General features: G+C 45.2%; 1 protein-coding gene across 1 annotated transcript in view; it reads left to right on the forward strand.

Moving 5' to 3' along the window:
* Window positions 1-20,869, forward strand: part of GAS7 (growth arrest specific 7) — a 211,528-nt gene that overhangs the window by 158,455 nt on the left and 32,204 nt on the right. Inside the window, exons 6-8 of the mRNA XM_084647092.1 lie at window positions 7,660-7,749; window positions 11,498-11,613; window positions 14,190-14,264. Coding sequence (XP_084503218.1) covers window positions 7,660-7,749; window positions 11,498-11,613; window positions 14,190-14,264 — 281 coding nt within the window. The remainder of the gene's footprint in view (window positions 1-7,659; window positions 7,750-11,497; window positions 11,614-14,189; window positions 14,265-20,869) is intronic.

Raw genomic sequence — 20,869 nt, forward strand, 5'->3', positions numbered from 1 at the left:
AAACAGCACTTATAACAACAACAAAGGACTTCTTTTTCCCAGTAGCTGAAGATCTGCTTACTGTGGTACAAACCTGTTTCTCCTCCCTTTGTTTAATGGAAACTTAAACTTGGAGAGTGGTCAGTTTGGATGAGCTATTGCCAGCAGGAGAGTGAGTTTATGTGTGTGTGTGTGTGTTCCCCGGGAGGGCGGGGGGGAAGCCTGGGTCTGTGCTGGAAATGGCCCACCTTGATTACCATGCACATTGTAGGGAGAGTGGTCACTTTGGATGAGCTATTACCAGCAGGAGAGTGAGTTTGTGTGTGTATGGGGGTGGGGGGGTGAGAAAACCTGGATTTATGCTGGAAATGGCCCACCTTGATTATCATGCACATTGTAGGGAGAGTGGTCACTTTGGATAAGCTATTACCAGCAGGAGAGTGAGTTTGTGTGTGTGGTTTTTGGAGGGGGGTGAGGGGGTGAGAGAACCTGGATTTGTGCAGGAAATGGCCCACCTTGATTATCATACACATTGTAGGGAGAGTGGTCACTTTGGATAAGCTATTACCAGCAGGAGAGTGAGTTTGTGGGGGGGTGGGTGCGGAGGGTGAGAAAACCTGGATTTGTGCTGGAAATGGCCCAACTTGATGATCACTTTAGATAAGCTATTACCAGCAGGACAGTGGGGTGGGAGGAGGTATTGTTTTATGATCTCTGTATGTATATAAAGTCTGCTGCAGTTTCCACGGTATGCATCCGATGAAGTGAGCTGTAGCTCACGAAAGCTCATGCTCAAATAAATTGGTTAGTCTCTAAGGTGCCACAAGTACTCCTTTTCTTTTTGCGAATACAGACTAACACGGCTGTTATTCTGAAACCTGAAATTTGTCTGGATCCTGTCTGCCTCATCTGCACGTCCAAGTGCCCATCATTGTAGCTCTGACAGCAGTGAGGAGAATCTCCCAGCAAGTTCCCTTCCGAATGAGGCCGAATCTGCACATGCGCTACAGTGACACAACTACATCACTGCAGCTAGGCCTCTGTAGCGCCACAGGGCAGACTCTTCCAAGAGCAACAGAAGGGGTTTTTCCATCCATATAGGATGTAAAGGAGTAGAGCAGCGGTAGCTAGGTCGATGGAAGAGTTCTTCTTCAGTACCACAGTGTGAAAGGGCAGAAACCCAGCAATGCATCTGCACTCAGAGGTCAGGAGTCCTGGGCAGAGTTCCAATCCAGTGGTGAGTCTTGGGTGCTCCTGGTCATCTTCGGCACCAGTAACCTTTCCCCAGCAAACTCCTCTGGTGTCCTGTTCTACCGCTCTCTGCAAAGCCACACAGAGCGACAACCTCCCCACTTAACTAGCTAACAGCGTCTCTCCTTATTCCAAATGCAAAGTCACAAGCTCCAATACTCACGGCCCCACACAGCTTGGGGCAGCAGTGATATTGGGTACAGCTCTGGTGTGTCCTTCTCAGGACATTCCTCCCTGGCAAAGTGCTCCTCTTGGTTCCTGTCCTGGGCTGTCCCTGATGGGCCGCTCTGTCCCTCCTGGGCTTTGGGCAGGTTCTCAGCTGCTTCACTCTGTGAGGGCCTGCTTGCTGCAGCCCTTCTGTCTGGAGTCTCCCTCTCTCCCTGCTTCCCCCCCCCCCCCCCCAAAAAAAAAATCCAGCACATCCTCTGCCTGGAACAATCAGCTCTTCCCCCCTCAGGACAAAGATTTAAAGGGTCCATGCTCTCTAAACCCCAAGGGGGTTACACAAGTAAAAGGTACTTTGTACATCATCTGAAACTAGATTGAACCAAGAAGCTTCCTACCTTGTTTTTCTGGTACCATGGTTTACCTCTTATCTCTTTGTTCTGAACACATACATTTCAGGTATCAAAGAGCATGAAGGCACCTCCTAGGTTTGTACTAGGGTAGAACAATCACATCTCTTGTCCTCTTCCTTTGGGACATTGCAATTCAGGCCAGTGAGAGTAACTTCTTTTCTGTTGCTATGATAAACCAGTCCTCTGTCCTGATTTTGTCAGCTTCCCTATTTGCTCAAGCCAAAACTTACTTCAGTGAATGCAAGGGGTTATGGGATACTTAGCATAAGTGAGCAGGTTTATGTAAAAATCATAGTCCATTTAGGCTATATAACTGCTGTAATATTTGTGCTTAATGCATACTAATAACTATATGGTGTGGATAACACACACTATTAATATATGTATCTATGCTAGCCAGCATATATTAGTCAACAGATATGTACGCCCTATCACAATTTCCATCTCTGCAATTTGTAAGGCGGCCACTTGAAGCACACTACATGTCTACACTACAAAGTTAAGTCTACTTCATGTAATTCAACATTGAGCCTCCAATTTAAGCAAGTTGATCTTGTGTGTCTACACTACGCTCATTGTGTCGGCAGAGTGCATCCTCACTAGCAGGCCTTGCATCGATGCACAGAGCACTGCACTGTGGGTAGCTATCCCACAGTGCACATCGCCAAGTGGAATTTTGGGTTGGGCTTGCAATGCCTTATGGGACCAAACATTGGCGTGGGTGGTTATGGGAACATGGTATTAGCCTCCCATGATGCACTTACCTCCCTCTCTCCCTCCCTCCATCCCTGAAATCAACTGCAGACAAACCAAGCCTTATTTGTGCCTTTTTTTGTAAGCTTGGGTTACCCACGTGGATGCCACAGCATGCTAAGCAGGGACACTGCTCAGCTGTACACCGTTGTTGTGAGCATTACAAACACCTCGCACTTTATCCTGCAGTATTTACGCAGCTGATACAGGCACTGCCACATGGAGCAATGTGATGCCATGCAAGCGCCCTGCTGGAAGACCTAGAGCGGAGCAATTCCATTGCTGGCGACAGTCATGCATCACCTTGACACAGTTGCGCGCCGTTTCTGGGCCTGGGATACAAGCTCTGACTGGTAGGATCGCATTGTTATGCAGCTATGGGATGATGAGCAGTGGTTGCAGAACTTTCGAATGTGTAAGGCCACTTTCCAGGAACTGTGTGAAGAGCTTTCCCCAGCCCTGAAGTGCAGCAATACTAAAATGAGAGCTGCTCTGACCATTGAGATGCGAGTGGGGATTGCTTTGTGGAAGCTTGCAGCGCTAGACTGCTACCGGTCAATGGGGCATCAATTTGGAGTGGGTAAATCTACTGTGGGATCTGTTGTGATCAAAGTTTGCAGGGCCATCAACAGACTTCTGCTAAGAAGGGTAGTGACACTGAGCAAGGTGCAGGACATAATCAATGGTTTTACCGTGATGGGGTTCACAACTGCAGTGGGGCAATAGGCAGAATGCATATCCCTATCTTGGCACCAGACCACCTTGCCAAAGAGTACATAAACCAAAAGGCGTACTTCTTAATGGTGTTGCCAGCGCTGGTGGATCATAGGGGCCGTTTCACCGACATCACTGTGGGATGGTCGGGGAAAGGTGCGTGACATGTGCATCGTTAGGAACACAGGTCTGTTCAGAAAGCTGCAAGCAGGCACTTTCTTTCAAGACTGCAAAATAACCATTGGTGATGTTGAAATGCCAGTCGTGATCCTGGGAGACCCAGCCTACCCCTTGTTCCCATGGCTCATGAACCCATACACAGGCAGCCTGGACAACAGTAAGAACTGGTTCAACCATAGGCTGAGCAAGTGCAGAATGGTGATGGAATGTGCCTTTAGACCTCTAAAAAGGTTGCTGGCATTGTTTGCTTACTACGTTAGACCTCAGTGAAAGTAATATCTCCGTTGTTATTGCTGCCTTCTGTGTGCTCCATAATATCTGTGAAACAAAGGGAGAAAAGTTTCTGCTGGGGTGGGGGGTTAAGGCAGATCGCCTGGCAGTCAATTTTGAGCAGCCAGACACCAGGGCAATAAGAACAGCATATCGAGGAGCTCTGCATCTCCATGAGACTTTGAAAACCAGTTTCAGCAATGAGCCAGAGTAATGTGACACTTATCTGTGTTCCTTACCAAACTGTCCCCTCCATTGCATTTTCTCCCCTGTAAACACCACCCTACCAACCACTGGCTGTTGAATGAAAAAATAGCCTTTTCTCCTCAATCCATTAAGTTTTATTATACACACAGAGACAGCAAAGAAAAGTAAGACAACCTGGGGAAAAAGCGCTGATAATACTGTGGTGGGAGAAACAAGGACAGCTGGCTTACAGATGCACTGCAATAACTATCAAAGGTCTGGGAATGGGCACCTTCTGGTCCTTGTACCCTCCCCTAGTGTTAAGTGCAAGGGATACCGAATTCCCCCTCCCCCACCTCATAGGACATTTCGAGGAGGTGGATGTAGAACTGGGCGATGATGGCAGCAGGTTCAGCATAGGCTGCAGCATCCAGCTGCCTTTCTTGAACCTCAGCCAGAGGCCTCAACATGTCTGATTGCTCCTTCATAGCATCTATTCCTGCATGGCACACTCTTGTTCCCTGTTCTCCTGTCTTCCCTGTCCATGTCCAGGTTCTCAGACAGTGTAATCCTCCATGCTCTGAGCTCTGTCTTGTCACTCTGGAGGCATGCATTAACTCATTGAACATGTCCTCCCGAGTCTTCTTTTTTGCGCCTTCTAATCTGGGAACGTCTCTGTCCCAGTGTGCGTCAACAGACAGGTTTTTGGCTGCAAGGAATGCAGAGCACCAGGATAGCATTGACAGTGCATAGATTGTTTCTGGTGCAAGGTTAATTTTTTTCTTAAAAAAACCACCCCTCAATACACTTCACTGCAAGCCAAAATGTAATCACAACCACCGGCTACTGCAAGAGTCAGTTTGCTGCTCCAGCCATGGTGAGTAAGGCCACGAGGCATGGGCAAGAGGTCTTGTGCTGCTGCTTTTGTGAAGACATCCTTGGGATCCCTTTCCCCTAGCAACCTGAGGAGAGGCACCAGTGTAAAGCCCCCTAAATAGTTTATTTTTTACAAAAGCAGCACCGGGTTGGGGGGGGGGGGGAAGGGAGACAAACAGGAAGCTCCCCCCCCCTTTTTTTTTTCAATGCTGCTTGCAATACACTGTGATCTCTTCCAACCACAACCATGGCACGTTTGGGAAAGCATCTTTGTGTGACCCAAATTTCACCAGCAGGGTGGATTACTTGTTGAATTGTTTGCGATTTAAGGGCTAGCATTGAAAACTTCCCCCGTTTCCCCTTGGTGACCCTACGCGATTTCACTCTCCTGAGAGTAACAGAGCAAATGCTGCAAGCATCTGGGTAGAGACCTGGTCCTTATGCTACAATGCTGTGTGCTGCAATGATGCCAGCAGAGGTAATACTGGAGTGGCATGGGAAAGTGCCCTACCATGGTGGACGAAATAAGGCAGCCCTTCCCAGAAGCATCCTGCAAAAGATTGCGGAGTACCTTCATGAAAGCTTCCTAGAGATCTCCATGGAGTATTCCCGGGCCGTCCCCGTGCACATAAAGAGTCTTTTTTCGGAGAGCGCCCTCTGCACGGCTGGAGTGGCCACTGATACCCACTACACCTACTTTTTTGTTGAGATTAAACATACAGAATAGTAGCATGTAACCCCTACAGTTTGATTAGCAATGTGCACTCATCAGGCGTGTCTTCCCCAGCATCACGCTCTGCTGCCAACTAGTCCTGTGAAGGGATGGGCTCCAGGATTAAAAACAGTTCTTGGCTGTCAGGGAGAGTGGATCCTCCACTTGCCTGCCTCACATTCTCCTCCTCCTCTTTCAGCAATGTCCTCCTCGAGGTTACCCAGGGCTCCTGGGAGGTATCAACAGAGCGTTTTGGGGTAGTGATGGGGTTGCCCCCGAGAATCGCATGCAACTCCTCATAAAAGTGATGTGTCTGTGGGGCAGAACCAGAGCGACTGTTTGCCTCCCTTGTCTTCTGGTACACTTGCCGAAGCTCCTTTATTTTCACACGGCACTGCTGCGTGTCCCTAGTGTAGCCCTTCTCCCCCATGCCCTGCACAATCTTGGCAGAGCTGTCAGCGTTTCTTCTGCTGGATCAGAGCGGTGTCTGCACAGACTCTTCTCCCCATACAGCAATAAGATCCGCCACCTCCTGTGTACTCCATGTGATTATTCCCCTCTATTAGGCACTGGTGAGGCCACATCTGGAGTATTGTGTCCAGTTTTGGGCCTCCCACTACAGAAAAGATGTGGACAAATTGGACAGAGTCCAACAGAGGGTAACAAAAATGAATAGGGGGCTGGGGCACATGACTTATGAGGAGAGGCTGAGGGAACTGGGCTTATGTAGTTGGGGATTGGTCCTGCTTTGAGCAGGGGGTTGGACTAGATGACCTCCTGAGGTCCCTTCCAACCCTGATATTCTATGATTTAGTCTGCAGAAAAGAAGCGTGAAGGGGGATTTGATAGCAGTCTTCCACTGCCTGAAGGGGGGTTCCAAAGAGGATGAACCTCGGCTGTTCTCAGTGGTGACAGATGACAGAAAAGGAGCAATGGTCTCAAATTGCAGTGGGGGAGGTCTAGGTTGGATATTAGGAAAACCTATTTCAGTAGGAGCGTGGTGAAGCACTGGAATGGGTTACCTAGGGTGGTGGTGGAATCTCCATCCTTAGAGGTTTTTAAGGCCCGGCTTGACAAAGCCCTGGCTGGGATGATTTAGTTGGGGATTGGTTCTGCTTTGAGAAGAGGATTGGACTAGATGACCTCCTGAGGTCTCTTCCAACCCTAATTTTCGATGATTCTAGATTAGGTATTCCTGAATAACTCCATGTATAGACATTCTTAATCCGGAATAAGAGCACCTTGTTCCTGTTACACTTAATCTGCTTTCAAAGTGGATTAAACTAAAGAGGAACAAGGTGCTCTTAATAAGAGTATTTACACATGGGAATAAGAATATTCACACATGGGATTTTCCATTATAGTTATTGCATTTTGCATTTACACCCCACCTCAATCGAAATTAATTTTCAAGTGTAGACAAGTCATAAAAGACAAGCCTGCTACGTTTTATTGCTCTAACCCTTGGCCTTCCTTGCACTTTCTTAGTTGCTGTTAATTGCTGTGCAATAGCCGCTTGGAAACTGCTCTGGGTGGGCACCTACATGAAGCCTCGTTGACTTCAGAGTGGCCTGTAGAGCATTTGGCAGGACTGGGGCTTTCATTTGAATGCTCTTTGGGCACATGTAAAGCATCCTGTGCAGTAGGAATAACAAAAAAATGTGATTCTGTCAAACACCAAAGGAACCACGTGTGTCTGAGGTGATGTGCAATTTGTAAAACCCTCAGTGCTGTTGCCTGTTGCTTGTGGTTCTGTTTATTCTTTAGAAGTTTGCAGATTTCTTTGCATCTTTGTTCCATTGTTTCATTATGTCGAGGATGGCATAACTGCTTCATGTTTACTTATTCTCACCTAACAATTAGAGATACAGGTTCATTGCACTGGATGGCAGTTGCCAGAATCTGGCTGCTTTCATTTTTTTGAAAATGGGTACCATATTTGCTTTCATCCAAGCTGTCACTACCTCTTTGTCTTTCCAAATATTATTGTCTATAATTCAGCAAATTCAACAGCTACTTCTCTTGCAGTCAGATGCATGTCATCTAGACTTGCTGCTTTGGATGCGCACAAATTTCACTCACTTGCTTCTTATCAATTCACAAGCATTTAATTGTTTTTTACCTGCCCGGTCTGACAGGCCTTTTGCTTGGTTTTTGCAGATAAACTGCGTGACTTTTCCACACCCAGACACAATGCAAGAACAGCAGTTGCTGAAACCCACTGAATGGAGCTACTGTGATTATTTCTGGGTAAGTAGGCAGCCAGCCACGTGCCACACGCTGCAGCGTCTGAGTTTCAGGAAGAGCGGAACAAGTTGCTAGGTTTGTGTTAGAGAGCAAATCAGGATTCAGTGTGGCAAGGCGCTGAAAAAGACACACTGCAGCAAGGAGCAGCACCAACTCTGCTGCATTACTTCTGCAGGGCCTTTAATAAAGCACACAGCACAGCATGGTGCTCGAGGTGCTCTCCAGAACAAAGAGAAAACAAGGGAAAGGCTCAAGGGAGGGACCACAGCTCCTGCTGGGAGAGTGGAGTGTTTGTTAGCCTCAGCCCCAACAACCAGAGCAGGGTGCACTGAGGAGAGAGGGAGCAGCTAAGTGCTGATGTAACTCCGACAGACTCTGGTCATCAGCAGGCGGGATTGAACCTGGGACCTCTGGAGCTTAGTGCATGAGACTCTACCTCATGAGCTAAAAGCTGTATGGCTGTTAGCTGAGGCTGTAGAGCAGACTCATTAATCACTCTCTAAGTGGCCGCAGTGCCACTAGATGGGACAGAGCACTGCACCCAGGAGGTGTCTGGGTTACAGAGACAGTCTGAGAGGGCAGGAAAAGCTCCAGCTGGATGGGCATGTAGGGTGGGCAGAGAAAAGTCCAAACTCTGGTGAGAGGAGTCAGAGGAGTCTCAGTCAATCAGAAAACTGGATGCACGGCAGCAACAGCAAGGAGCCCCAGAAAGGAGGGAGCAAGACACACACTGCAGGCAGAGAAAATAGCTACTTTAATGGTAAAGAAACAGCAGGAAACCCCTAAAAGAATGCTTCTGTAGACGCACAGTAATTCTTGTGGCGGGAGATGGGTCAGCATCTCCTGTAACCCTTCTAATGAACTGAAACTTTGCTGATACATCAGCCTGGCCAAAGGGGATAAGCCATTTTGAGTAGTTTCATGTTGTATCAGGACTTGCTAATAATTATGATGAGCACCAGGATAGGGACTGATCCTGCAGCTGTTTCCATGCTGGCAGACTGCACCTTTGCCAAACCAGTTGCAGAACTGGGGCCATCATCTCCTCGTCTGTACTATGGGAGATGAGGCGGATCACACTCTGCTGATGTCAAGCCCAAGGCCAGAAAAGAAGAACGTGTGGAAAATACTGAAGACACTGACATCTGTTGCACAGGGGATGCTGAGCAGCCCCCCCCCCCGCCCCCGAACATTACCTGGGAATCATCTGGATGTAAATCTTAGTGTACTGCAGACCTGTAGAGAACAAAGCCAGAGTCACTCCAGCTGAAGACTTGGGGACAAGAACCAAAGAATGGAAAACATGTCTAGCTTGCCATACCCTCCCTGTCTCTGTCTTCCCCCATCCCCAACAATCTTGGGAAATGGTGCCAGCCTGAGGATATGAATGCCAGAATGCAGGAGATGTACAGCTGGTCAGATAGCTTCTGTCAGAAAATGCTGGCTTAACCAAATCCAAATGTTTTCCGGTTGCGAATCAATTTCATCCTAATTTTCAGTTGGAAATTATCAAAATGTTTGATTTGATTTTATCGTTTTACTTTTATGATGGAACAGAATAGCTGAAATGATAAATGATATGTTTCAGAATATTTCATTTAATGAAAAATTCAGAGACTTCGACTTTGGGTCCCCACTTGGGGCAAAACTAAATTTCAAAGATCTCAGCATTTCCTGTGGGATGGAAATTCCATTATTTGACGTGCTCCGACAAAGAGTGTCCTTATTCACCATTATTCAGAGCTTCAAAGTGGCATATGGCATAACAGAGCTCGAGGTGATGCCCACCTGAGAGCAGCCATTGCCTGAGGACACCCATGCTCAGAACCATGTACAGAACCACAGAAAGAGATTGCCCAGCAGATTTAGTAACAGGGCTGCCAATGACTGACAGTGGTGTAGCTCAAATGGCAAGGAGCCAGAGAAAGATACCCCTAACATGACGAATGACAGAGAGGTCTCTCCTGGTCAGTGAGAGAAGCTATCACTGGTGTCCAAATAACAGACACTGAAAGCTCTAAATAACTGAGAACTTCTTCACTTACCTTCCAGATTTGTTTCCCGGAAGTGCTAGATGCAAGTCATGTAGCTTATAGGTTAGTGTCTGACATTTGTGCACTTTACTGCACATTGCTATCACAGCAAGGCAATTTCAGCAACACACATTCAGAGCACCCTAGACACATGCCCTGCTTGAGAGGAACCTCTTCCCAAGTATTATGCGCCTGGCTGCGAAGGGAGTATAAGTATGGAAAGGGTCTGACATGGCAATACATTCTTTTATGAGCCTATGAATAAGACACAAAATGTGGTTCCTTGCTCTTCTCTTGGTGATCTCATCCACAAACACCACTTTGATGATCATCTTTACCTATCTATGGTATTTATCTGGCCTACATCACCACAGTATTTGAGTGCCTCACAATTTTTAATGTATTGATTCTCACATACTCCTGTTAGGTAGGGCAGTGCTGTTATCCCCATTATATATAGAGAGACTGAGGCCCAGAGACATTGAGGCCTGGTTTACACCTAAAATTTAGGTCAACCTAGATACATCCCTCAGGTGTGTGAAAAGTTCACACCCTGAGAAACGTAGTTTAACTTTGACATTGCTAGGTCAACACAAGAATTCTTCCATCGACCTAGCTACTGCCTTTCAATGGTATGGATTTACTACAGCGATGGAAAAACCCTTTCTGTCGCTGTAGCAAGTGTCTACATTATGGCGTACAGTGGCATAGCTGCAGTGCCATAGCTGTGCCACTGTAGCATCTGTAGTGTAGACATACCCTAAGGTTGGACATTTTAAAGGGGCCTAAGGGAGGTAGGTCCAGATTTCTAAAGCTTTCTCCAAAGATGTTTACATCGATAGGAGTTAGACACCTGGTGCTTTTGACAATTCCACAAGGTACCACTACACATCTTTAGACACCTGAACACCTTTAAGAATATGGCCGTAGGGGTCTTGCCTAAAGTCATGCGCGGAGTCTGTGGCAGAGCAGATGGGAACTCACATCTCCAGCATCCAAGGCTAGCATTCAGCGCACGTCCTCTCTTCATGCTGATGACTCACAGAGCTACTTCTCTGCTCTGGACCTAGCCAAAATGGAACTCCTGATTATCCCCCCGACAACACACACACAAGTCCTTCTGTCTTCCCCTTTTCTCTGTCATGATGGACAGCACCACTACCTTCTCTGTCATTCAAACTAGCAACCTTGCCTTTATCTTTGCTTCAGCCCTCTCTGTCGACCTACACGTCAGCCACGTCACTTGCCACTTCTTCCTGCACAGCTTCTCCAGGATCCGGCCTGTCGTCATGGCCAAAACTCTCATCCAAGTCCTGCTCATCTTGCTTTTTGATTACTGCAGTCTTTACTATATATGTGAGTACAGCATGCAGCACAGTGAGGCAAAAAGCACAGCAATTCTGAAAATATCCCCTATGCCTATGTGTCAGAGAGATGGGGGGGGGGGGAGTTATCACACTGGGTACATTCTATCAGGCACTGATGGATTAGATGGTGAGCAGAGGGGAAGAAGTCATTTAATGGTCTTCCGAGATGCATTTCAAAGTGTTTTTAATGTTCTGATCAGATGCTTAGATCCCAGGAGGAGGCTCCTGCGAAGAAAAGCAGCTGTTCCCACCCCTGGAATGCCCTCTTTTGGCAGCATTGCTGTAGTTAGGATTCTAGGAGCCTTGGCATGTCTTGTGTTGTTCACGTCCTAGCTGCCATTTCTCTTCCAGGCTGATAAGAAGGATCCACAAGGGAACAACACAGTATCAGGGTTTGAAATTCTGCTCCAAAAGCAACTCAAGGGGAAACAAATGCAAAAAGAAATGGCAGAGTTTGTTCGAGAAAGGTAATTGGAAGCTTTCTGTTGAGTTTAATATTTCTTGTAATCACTTTATTTGCATGAATTGAACACATAGTCTGAACTCTGGAAGTTGTGCATATTTTATGAAACACATACAGATATTTAATTTCATCACTATCCATCCAAACTCTCCAGTCTTCAACAAAAAATGTTCTCCTTCAGTGCACCTATTAACTTTAGACTTCCCATGTCTCTTTAAGGTTTGTGAGTCACTTAACTTGGTGGAATGAGGATAATCAATGGGATGCAATAATACCAGGGTACGGAACATATAAGAATGGCAGAATGGGTTGTACTGGTGGGGGAGTGGCACTATATGTGAAAGAAAGCATAGAGTCAAATAAAGTGAAAATCTTGAATGAATCAAACTGTATCATAGAATCTCTGTGGATAGAAATTCCATGCTTGAAATATAAGACAATTAAGTGCTAAAGGAGCATTCAAGGAAGATAAGGCCATTGCAAGAAGCTAAATTAATTCTTTGCAGCAGTCTTCACTTTAGAGGATGTGGGGGAGATTCCCACACCTGGGCCATTCTTTTTAGGTGACAAATCTGAGACACTGTCCCAGATTGAGGTGTCAATCAAGTGGATTTTGGAACAAATTGATAAATTAAACAGTAATGGGTCATCAGTACCAGATAGTATTCATCGAAGAGTTGTGAAGGAACTCAAATGTGAAGTTGCAGAACTACTAACTGTGATATATAAACTATTGCTTAAATCAGCCTCTATACCATATGTCTGTAGGATAGATAATGGTAATGTCAATTTTTAAAAAGGTTGTCAGAGGCGATCCTGGCAATTATAGGTCAGTAAGCCTAACTTCTGTACCAGGCAAATTGGTTGAAACAGAACTATCAGACACACAGATAAACAGGATATGTTGGTGAAGAATAAACATGGTTATTGCAAAGGGAAATCATGCTTCACCAATCTATTCAAATTCTTTGAGGGGGTCAACAAGTACATGGACAATGGTGCTCCAGTTGATATAGTGTACTTGGACTTTTAGAAAACCTTTGACAAAGGCTCTTAAACAAAGGCTCTTAAGCAAAGTAAGTAGTCATGGGATAAGAGGGAAGGTCCTCTCATGGATCAGTAACTGGTTAAAAGATAGGAATCAACAGGTAGAAATAAATGGTCAGTTTTCACAATGGAGAGAGGTAAATAGCAGGGTACACTAAGGACCTGTAATGGGATGAATGCTTTTGAACATATTCATAAATGATCTGGAAAAGGGGGTGAACAGCTAGGTGGCAAAATTTACAGACAATACAAAATTACTCAAGAAATTTAAGTCCAAGCTGAATGCGAAGAGATACAAAGTGCTCTTATTAAACTGGGTGGCTGGGCCACAAAATGGCAGATGAAATTAAATGCTGGTGAGTGCAAAGTAATGCACACTGGGAAAAAATATGTTACCACTCAAGAAAGAATTGGAGTCATTGTGGATAGTTCTCTGAAAACATCCACTTAATGTGCAACTGCAGTCAAAAAAAGCAAACAGAATGTTAGGAACCATTTGAAAAGTGATAGATGATAAAACAGAAGATTTTATAATGCTCCCATGCTCTGGGTGTCCCTAAACCTCTGACTGACAGAAGCTGGGACTGGACAACAGGGAATGGGATCACACAGTAATTGCCCTGTTCTGTTCATTTCCTCTGAAGCATCTGGCATTGGCCACTGTCAGAAGACAGGCTACTGGGCTAGATGGACCATTGGTCTGACCCAGTATGGCAATTCATATGTTCTTCTAATACCACTATGTAAATCCACAGTACCACACACCTTGAATACGGCACATAGTTCTGGTTGCCCTACCTCAAAAAAGATATATTAGAATTGGAAAAAGTATGGCGAAAGGCAACAAAAATTATTAGGGGTATGGAAAAACTTCCATACGAGGAGAGATTAAAAAGACTGGGACTATTCATTTTAGACTAAGGGGGGGTATGTTAGAGGTCTATAAAATCATGAATGATATGGAGAATATGAATAGAGAAGTGTTATTTAGCCCTTCCCTAATACAAGAACCTTATGAAATTAAGAGGCAACAGGTTTGAAACAAAGTACTTCTTTACACAATACACAGTCAACCTTTGGAACTCTCTGCCAGGGGATGTTTTTAATGCCAAAAGTATAATTGGGTTCAGAAAAGAATTAGATAAGTTCATGGAGCATACCTCCATCAATGGCTATGAGCCAGGATGGTCAGGGATGCAATCCCATGCTCTAGGTGTCCCTAGACCTCCAACTGTGAGAAGATGGGACTGGACAACAGGGGATGGATCACTCAGAATTGCCTCAGAAGCATGTGGCACTGTCCACTGTCAGAACATAGGATACTGGGCTAGCTGAATCATTGGTTTGCCCCAGTATGGCCATTCTTATGGGTCAACAATATCTTTCATCAGTGAGTTCCACAGGTTGATTATAATAGGAGATAAAAAGAAACATTCATGAGTAAGGCCCCACTGGAAAATCTGATGATTTACTTTGCCGTGTAGTGATTCCTTCCATATTTAATATATTTTCACTGCTGTCTGTTTTCTGTAGGATAAAGATTGAGGAAGAATATGCCAAGAACTTGTCCAAACTGTCTCAGAACTCATTGGCTGCTCAAGAAGAAGGGTAAGGAGCCTTTGCACAAAAGGCATTTCCCCTAACTTAGGCACATGCTCTTCTCTTGAGGAGAGCAATGGGTAATTCAGCCTATTATCCTGGCTCTATTGGGGCGGGGGGTAGAACCTTCTGGAGCAGTAGTCCATTGATTGACAGGATCAGTATGTTTTTAAGAGCAATTGTGCAAAATGTTAAAAATTCTAATCATTTGTGTTTAATATTATAGCTGTTCTAAACTACAGCAATACTTGGGATTCAGTACATGGCAGCGCTGCATTGCTGGAATCACAGAGGGATCTGTGCATTAAATGAAGTTGCTGATTACTGACCCTCCAGGGGCCCAGTAGCGTCAGGAGAGAGGGAGATGCAACAGTATCTTCTAATCCTGAGTTCTTTCCTCCAGTGGAGCAAAAGGAGAGACCCTCTCTCCTTTGCACTGCGTCTGCCCTGGGGAGGAGGTAGGAGGCCCAGGAGTGATATGCCGAAGAAGGCAGGGGAGGGCTCGTGTACACTGCTTTAGTTTTCCTGCACTAGCACATTTCTGTGCCATTAACAGAAATCACCGATGTGGAGGCCCCGTCACTAGACGTGTTCAAGAGAAGACTGGGAGAATCTTTTGGGAGCTAGAATATAGGGGTGCTAGGAGTTGGTTTCACGATTAATGGTCTATATTAAAAATCCTTATACTATAATTCATTTAATAAACAAAAACCATTTAAAAGGGTTTAAAGTAGGGCTGTTGATTAATCGCAGTTAACTCACATAATTAACTCAAAAAATTAATCGCAATTAAAAAATGAATCGCGATTAATCGCACTGTTAAAAAGTAGAATACCAATTGAAATTTATTAAATTTTTTGGATGTTTTTCTACATTTTCAAATATATTGATTTCAATTATAACACAGTATACAAAGTAGACAGTTCTCACTTTACGTTGTTATATTTTATTACAAATATTTGCACTGTAAAAATGGCAAGCAAAAGAAATAGTATTTTTCAATTCACCTCACACAAGTACTGTAGTGCAATCTCTTTATCATGAAAGTGCAACTTACAAATGTAGATTTTTTGTTACATAACTGCACTCAAAAACAAAACAATATAAAACTTTAGAGCCTAAAAGTCCACTCAGTCCTACTTCTTGTTCAGCCAATCGCTAAGACAAACAAGTTTGTTTACATTTACGAGTGATGATGCTGTCTGCTTCTTATTTACAATGTCACCTGAAAGTGAGAACAGGCATTCACATGGCACTTTTGTAGCTGGCATTGCAAAGTATTTATGTGCCAGACATGCTAAACATTCGTATGGCCCTTCATGCTTCGGCCACCATTCCAGAGGACATGCTTCCATGCTGCTGATGGTCATTAAAAAACTAATGTGTTAATTAAATTTGTGACTGAACTCCTTGGTGGGGAGAATTGTGTGTCTCCTACTCTGTTTTACCTGCATTCTGCCATATATTTCATGTTGTAGCAGTCTTGGATGATGACCCAGCACATGCTCATTTTAAGAACACTTTCACAGCAGATTTGACAAAAAGCAAAGAATGTACCAATGTGAGATTTCTAAAGATAGTTACAGCACTTGATCCAAGGTTTAAGAATCTGAAGTGCCTTCCAAAACCTGAGAGGTGTGGAGCATGCTTTCAGAAGTCTTAAAAGAGCGAGTCAGATGTGGAAACTACAGAACCCGAACCACCAAAAACGAAAATCAACCTTCTGCTGGTGGCATCTGACTCAGCTGATGAGAATGAACACATGTTCATCTGCACTGCTTTGGATGGTTATCGAGCAAAACTCGTTATCCAGATGGACGCATGTCCCCTGGAATGGTGGTTGAAGCATGAAGGAACATATGAATCTTTAGCACATCTGGCACATAAATATCTTGCAATGCCAGCTACAACAGCTCCATGAGAACACCTGTTCTCACTTTCAGGTAATATTGTAAACGAGAAGCGGGCAGCGTTATCTCCTGCAAATGTAAACAAACTGGTTTGTCTGAGCGATTGGCTGAACAAGAAGTAGGACTTGTAGGCTCTAAAGTTTTACATTGTTTTATTTTTGAATGCAGTTATTGTTTTGTACATAATTCTATATATGTAAGTTCAACTTTCATGATAAAAAGTTTCCACTACAGTACTTGTATTAGGTGAATTGAAAAATACTATTAGAGTACTTTTCTTTTTTTACAGTGCAAATATTTGTAATCAAAAATAAATATAAAGTGAGCACTGTACACTTTGTACTCTGTGTTGTAAGTGAAATCAGTATATTTGAAAATGTAGAAAATATCCAAAACTGTTTAAATAAATGGTATTCTATTATTGTTTAACAGTGCAATAAATCGTGCGATTAATCACGATTATTTTTTTTAATTGTGTGACTAATTGTGATTAATTTTTTTAATCGCTTGACAGCCCTTCTTTAAAGTTAGGTAAGCGTGACAGCCCCCCAGGCAAACACTTCAAAGAAAAGAAAGCCAAGTTGTGGGACATCTCTTATCTGTGTCTTAACATCACCCAGCACCTTTCTACTGTCAGTGAGAGATTCCACAGCTTCACAGAGAGCTTCCTTCTACATCCAGTGAAAGAAACACCTTTACACACCACACAGCAATCCCCTTCACTATATAAACACCACACCTTGACTACAAGCTGAGCAGGAGCTGCTCCTATTCAGCACTGCCATCTGTGTGCAGACTCAGTGTGTGGTGTGTGTTTCTGGGGGAAGTCTAAGGTTCTGTGCAGGTGGAGTTGGATTCTGTGGAGAACATTGATGAGTTCATCTACCTAGGCTGCACACAGAGTTCAAATGGCTGCAGCAAACTGGATGTTCTTTGGTGAATAGGACTTGCCACCTCCAGTATGAAGTCCATGTCTCAATTATGGATGCAAAAATGCCTTTGTACTGAGGCAGAATTCATGATCTATCAAACTTCTGTACAACTTGTATTGCTAGAAATCTGGATCCTTCTTACAGGCAGACTTGGAGCAGATAGAGGCATTCCTTAAAGGAAACATTTTTAGTTTATTTTTACTCATCTTCTGAATACTAGATTTACTTGAAATCCTCCAGAAATTCAGCCTTCACTCACAGATTAGGTGTTGTAAATTTGGGGAGGGTACACTTATCTTCATACAGAAACAAAAACAAATCCATAGATTGAATTCCTGCTTAAAATAAAAGATCAAATTCAGTGTTAAGTAAAGAGGAACTGCTGTGTCTCTCTATAGCACATTTAAGCACTGTTCATCTGTCAATCTTAAAACACTTTACAAAGGAGGGTGAGGATCTTTATCCCCATTTTACAGTTAGGGAGACTGAAACCTCTTGGCCTCTCTGTAGTTAAGGTTGTCACTGCATTTCTAATAAGGGGCTTTCAGCACTTCAGTCTCAACAAAATTCTCAGGAAATGTCCATTCAGAGCGCAGCTTGCCACATGTCAGCTGGGAGACAGGGCGTAGTTTATTCCAAACCCTGGATGAATTGACCTATTCTATTCCAAGATACAGAAAGTTGAAAAATTAGATATTTGTCCCATTTGGCAACGTCTTGTCACTACTTGTTTTTTGTTCCCATGATGTCTGAGAAATGTGAGGCCTAGAAATAATGAGGGATCATCTACAAAGGGCACTAGAGGGGTGTAAATTCTAGTGCGCACTAGCATATCTCCCACTAACTGACCTGTGTCGACCCTGCTGGCACAGACAAAAAGTTCCCTAGTGCATGTTAAAAAGTCCCATTTCAAACAGGGAACTTTTAGTGTGCACCAGCAGGGTCCACACAGGCCAGTTAGTGCACGACACACTAGTGCACTCTAGAATTTACACCCCTCATTACAGACTAATGGATCATGTAGCAAGCCCTGATTGGTGGGGAAATTACTCCGGGGGAATTAATACTATCAGAAGTATGCTTGGTCCATACATTGTGGACTGCTGAGGTCTGGCCGAGGTTTGATAAGAGTATGAATGACTCAGCAAGTTCCTCAGATCCATGATTGGCTTCCAGATTCTGGTGGAGCTTCCCAGCACAGTGTGGGGCATACTGGATATTAGGAGTAATAAATAAAGTTCTCAAACCCTCACAAGTCTGCAGAGGGATCCAGCATAGCTCATTAATCCTGTGGCACTCCTAAACCTCCCAGAGACAGAACCAGTCATATGAAAGAACTTTAAGAAATCCATAGATGAAATATGGTAGAAAACTGGTTGCAATTCTAGCAAGCAGGAGACCAAGTGCAGTGAGGCGAAGTGGCCTCCCACTGACCCAGAGGGGGAGGGACCACTCACAGAGCCCTGGTGGTAGGTGGAGTCAGGCCCTGCTCACCCCTCCCACCGGCAGTCAGGGGGCAGGACAGGAAGTATAAAAGGCAGGTCTGGGAGCTCAGTTGGGCTGCAGCTGCTGAAGGGGCCAGACACCTCCTGCCCGCTTCCGAGCTGGGAGACTGCTGCGGACCCTGTGGTGCTGAGGACTGGTCGACGTTGCCGGGACTGCCGCTGGCCTTCTACCCGATGATCCAGAGGAACTCTTATGGACCCAGGTTCACTCCTGGGGGAGATAGGAAGTAGCCCAGGAGAACTAGACAACTGTCTGGTTAAGAGCTGGCCTGCGACAAGGTCAGTGTGTTGCAGGCAGATCCCCGCTGACCCAGTGGCGGACCCGCTCTGCCACTGTTAGGGCGCTGGGCTGGGATGCAGTGGAGATGGGTGTTTTCACTGCCACCCCACCCTGGGGTGGCAGTACTCCCCCTTCTGTAAGCCAGAGGGCCTGCATCCGCCTACAGTCCGCCGAGTGAGGACACTAGGCGCTGCTCCTGCCCGAGCTCCCCTAGTCTGTGTTTGGGGTGCTCTAACTCCTTCCCAAGACTCCTAGCCTGCGGTTGGGTGCTCTACCCCATCCTGAGCCCGGAGGACTTGTTGCCCCACCCTGACTAAGGGTCTGGGCTCTGAACTATTTGTTTGCTACTCAGTCCTGAGTGTAGGCACAAGAACCAGACTCTGGAACTCCCCACCCTAAGGGCTCGGCTTACTAACTGTTTGTTTGCTGCTCGGCCCAGAGTACAGGTCCGAGCCACAGAACCCTCACTGCCCTGATTGCGGGCTAGAGACCCTAACTGCCTATCACTCTGCCCAAGCTGTCGACCAGAGCTATAGGCTGAGTGTGATTCAGCTAATTCCCCAACTGTGAGCAACGCCTGCAATGTAATGAGGCTGAGTGGCCTTCCACTGACCCAGAGGGGGAGGGGTCACTGCTAACTCACTATACCAAGATATAGTGAATAACACAGCTGTCCTCTTGAGCCCACTAGCCAGGGCCAAGAGTTCATTTTTTACAAAAGCAAAGAGAAAAACAAACAGAAAAGTTAGAAAAATACAAGTGTTTATTCACAATGAGAGATGCTGGATTCAGGTTAAGCTGAACAAGGAAAACTTTATTTAACCCTGTGTACTGCTCCGTCCAGGTGGCTTCCAGCCTAAGTCCTCCACATTGCCTGTTTCTCTGATGTCCCCTTAATAACAGCCCCCCGCAGGGAACAATGGCCCTCTGAGTCCAGTTCATGATACATCTTTTTTATTTTACAAACATTTTATATAAACATTACAAACCAACAATTGACTCCCACTCTGTGTCCCTTTGGCTGGAGGTTGCTAACCCATAACTGAGTTTGGGTATCGTCCAGACCCAGCTGGTTACACAATCTTTGATCTAGTTTGATCTCCTCAACAGGTGACCACTCCAGGAGTGATCTATTTCTGTTTCCTGGGTCCACTCACCAAGTCTAGCAAACTGTTTCTTTGTGGAGTCTCCTTGGCGGGTGGTTTTCTGACTCTCCATTCTGTGATGATCTCAGTATCTCTGCAGGCTCTCTGGGTGTTGTCTGCTGGCTCATAAGTGCCTCCTGTTCCTTCTGCCACTTGTCCCTCTTGCACAGACATCTCATATAACTTGGGTGCCATTGCATCCCTCACAAGGCCTTTAGTCCAGTTCTTCTAGTGTCTGTCTAATGGCTGATTTCTCACGGTAGATCCTTGGTGACCTGTCATACTCTAATGCCTGCTTTCTCTTATTGTTGGCCATCTCTTCTCAGCCATATCTCCATCCGTCTGGCTTCAGCATGTCTCCCCTCATTGGTAGCAAGGTTTCGGTCCTTTGTCCCATCAGTGCCTGTGATGCACTGTTTGGCACCCCTGTGATGGGGTATTCCTGTGTGCCAAAAATGCTAATGAGGAATGCTAACCAGAAGAAACCACCTTGGGTAAAAGTCTTAGCTATTTGCACAGCTGATTCCACATTACCAGTTCTCTGTGGTTATGCTGGGGAGGAGGTGTGGTTGTCAAACTCCCATTTGCCTGCAAATTCCCTGAAATTTTCTGAGGCAAATTGCGGTCTGTTAGTGAATGCAGCATCCAGAATGCCAAAGTGCCAGTCACTGACTTGCTTCTTGTATCAGGCAGGGCACTGACATCCCAAAAGTTTAAGTAGTATCCCTTGTAATCAAGTACTGCTTTTCATTGAATATGTAGTTCACTCTCACCTTTCCCATGGTGGGGCGGGCAGTTCATGTGGTAACAGTCTCTTTCGGCTGGTGGTTATGACACCCTTC

Source organism: Lepidochelys olivacea (genome assembly GCF_965140295.1).
Source record: "Lepidochelys olivacea isolate rLepOli2 genome assembly, chromosome: 14".
NCBI lineage: Eukaryota > Metazoa > Chordata > Testudines > Cheloniidae > Lepidochelys > Lepidochelys olivacea.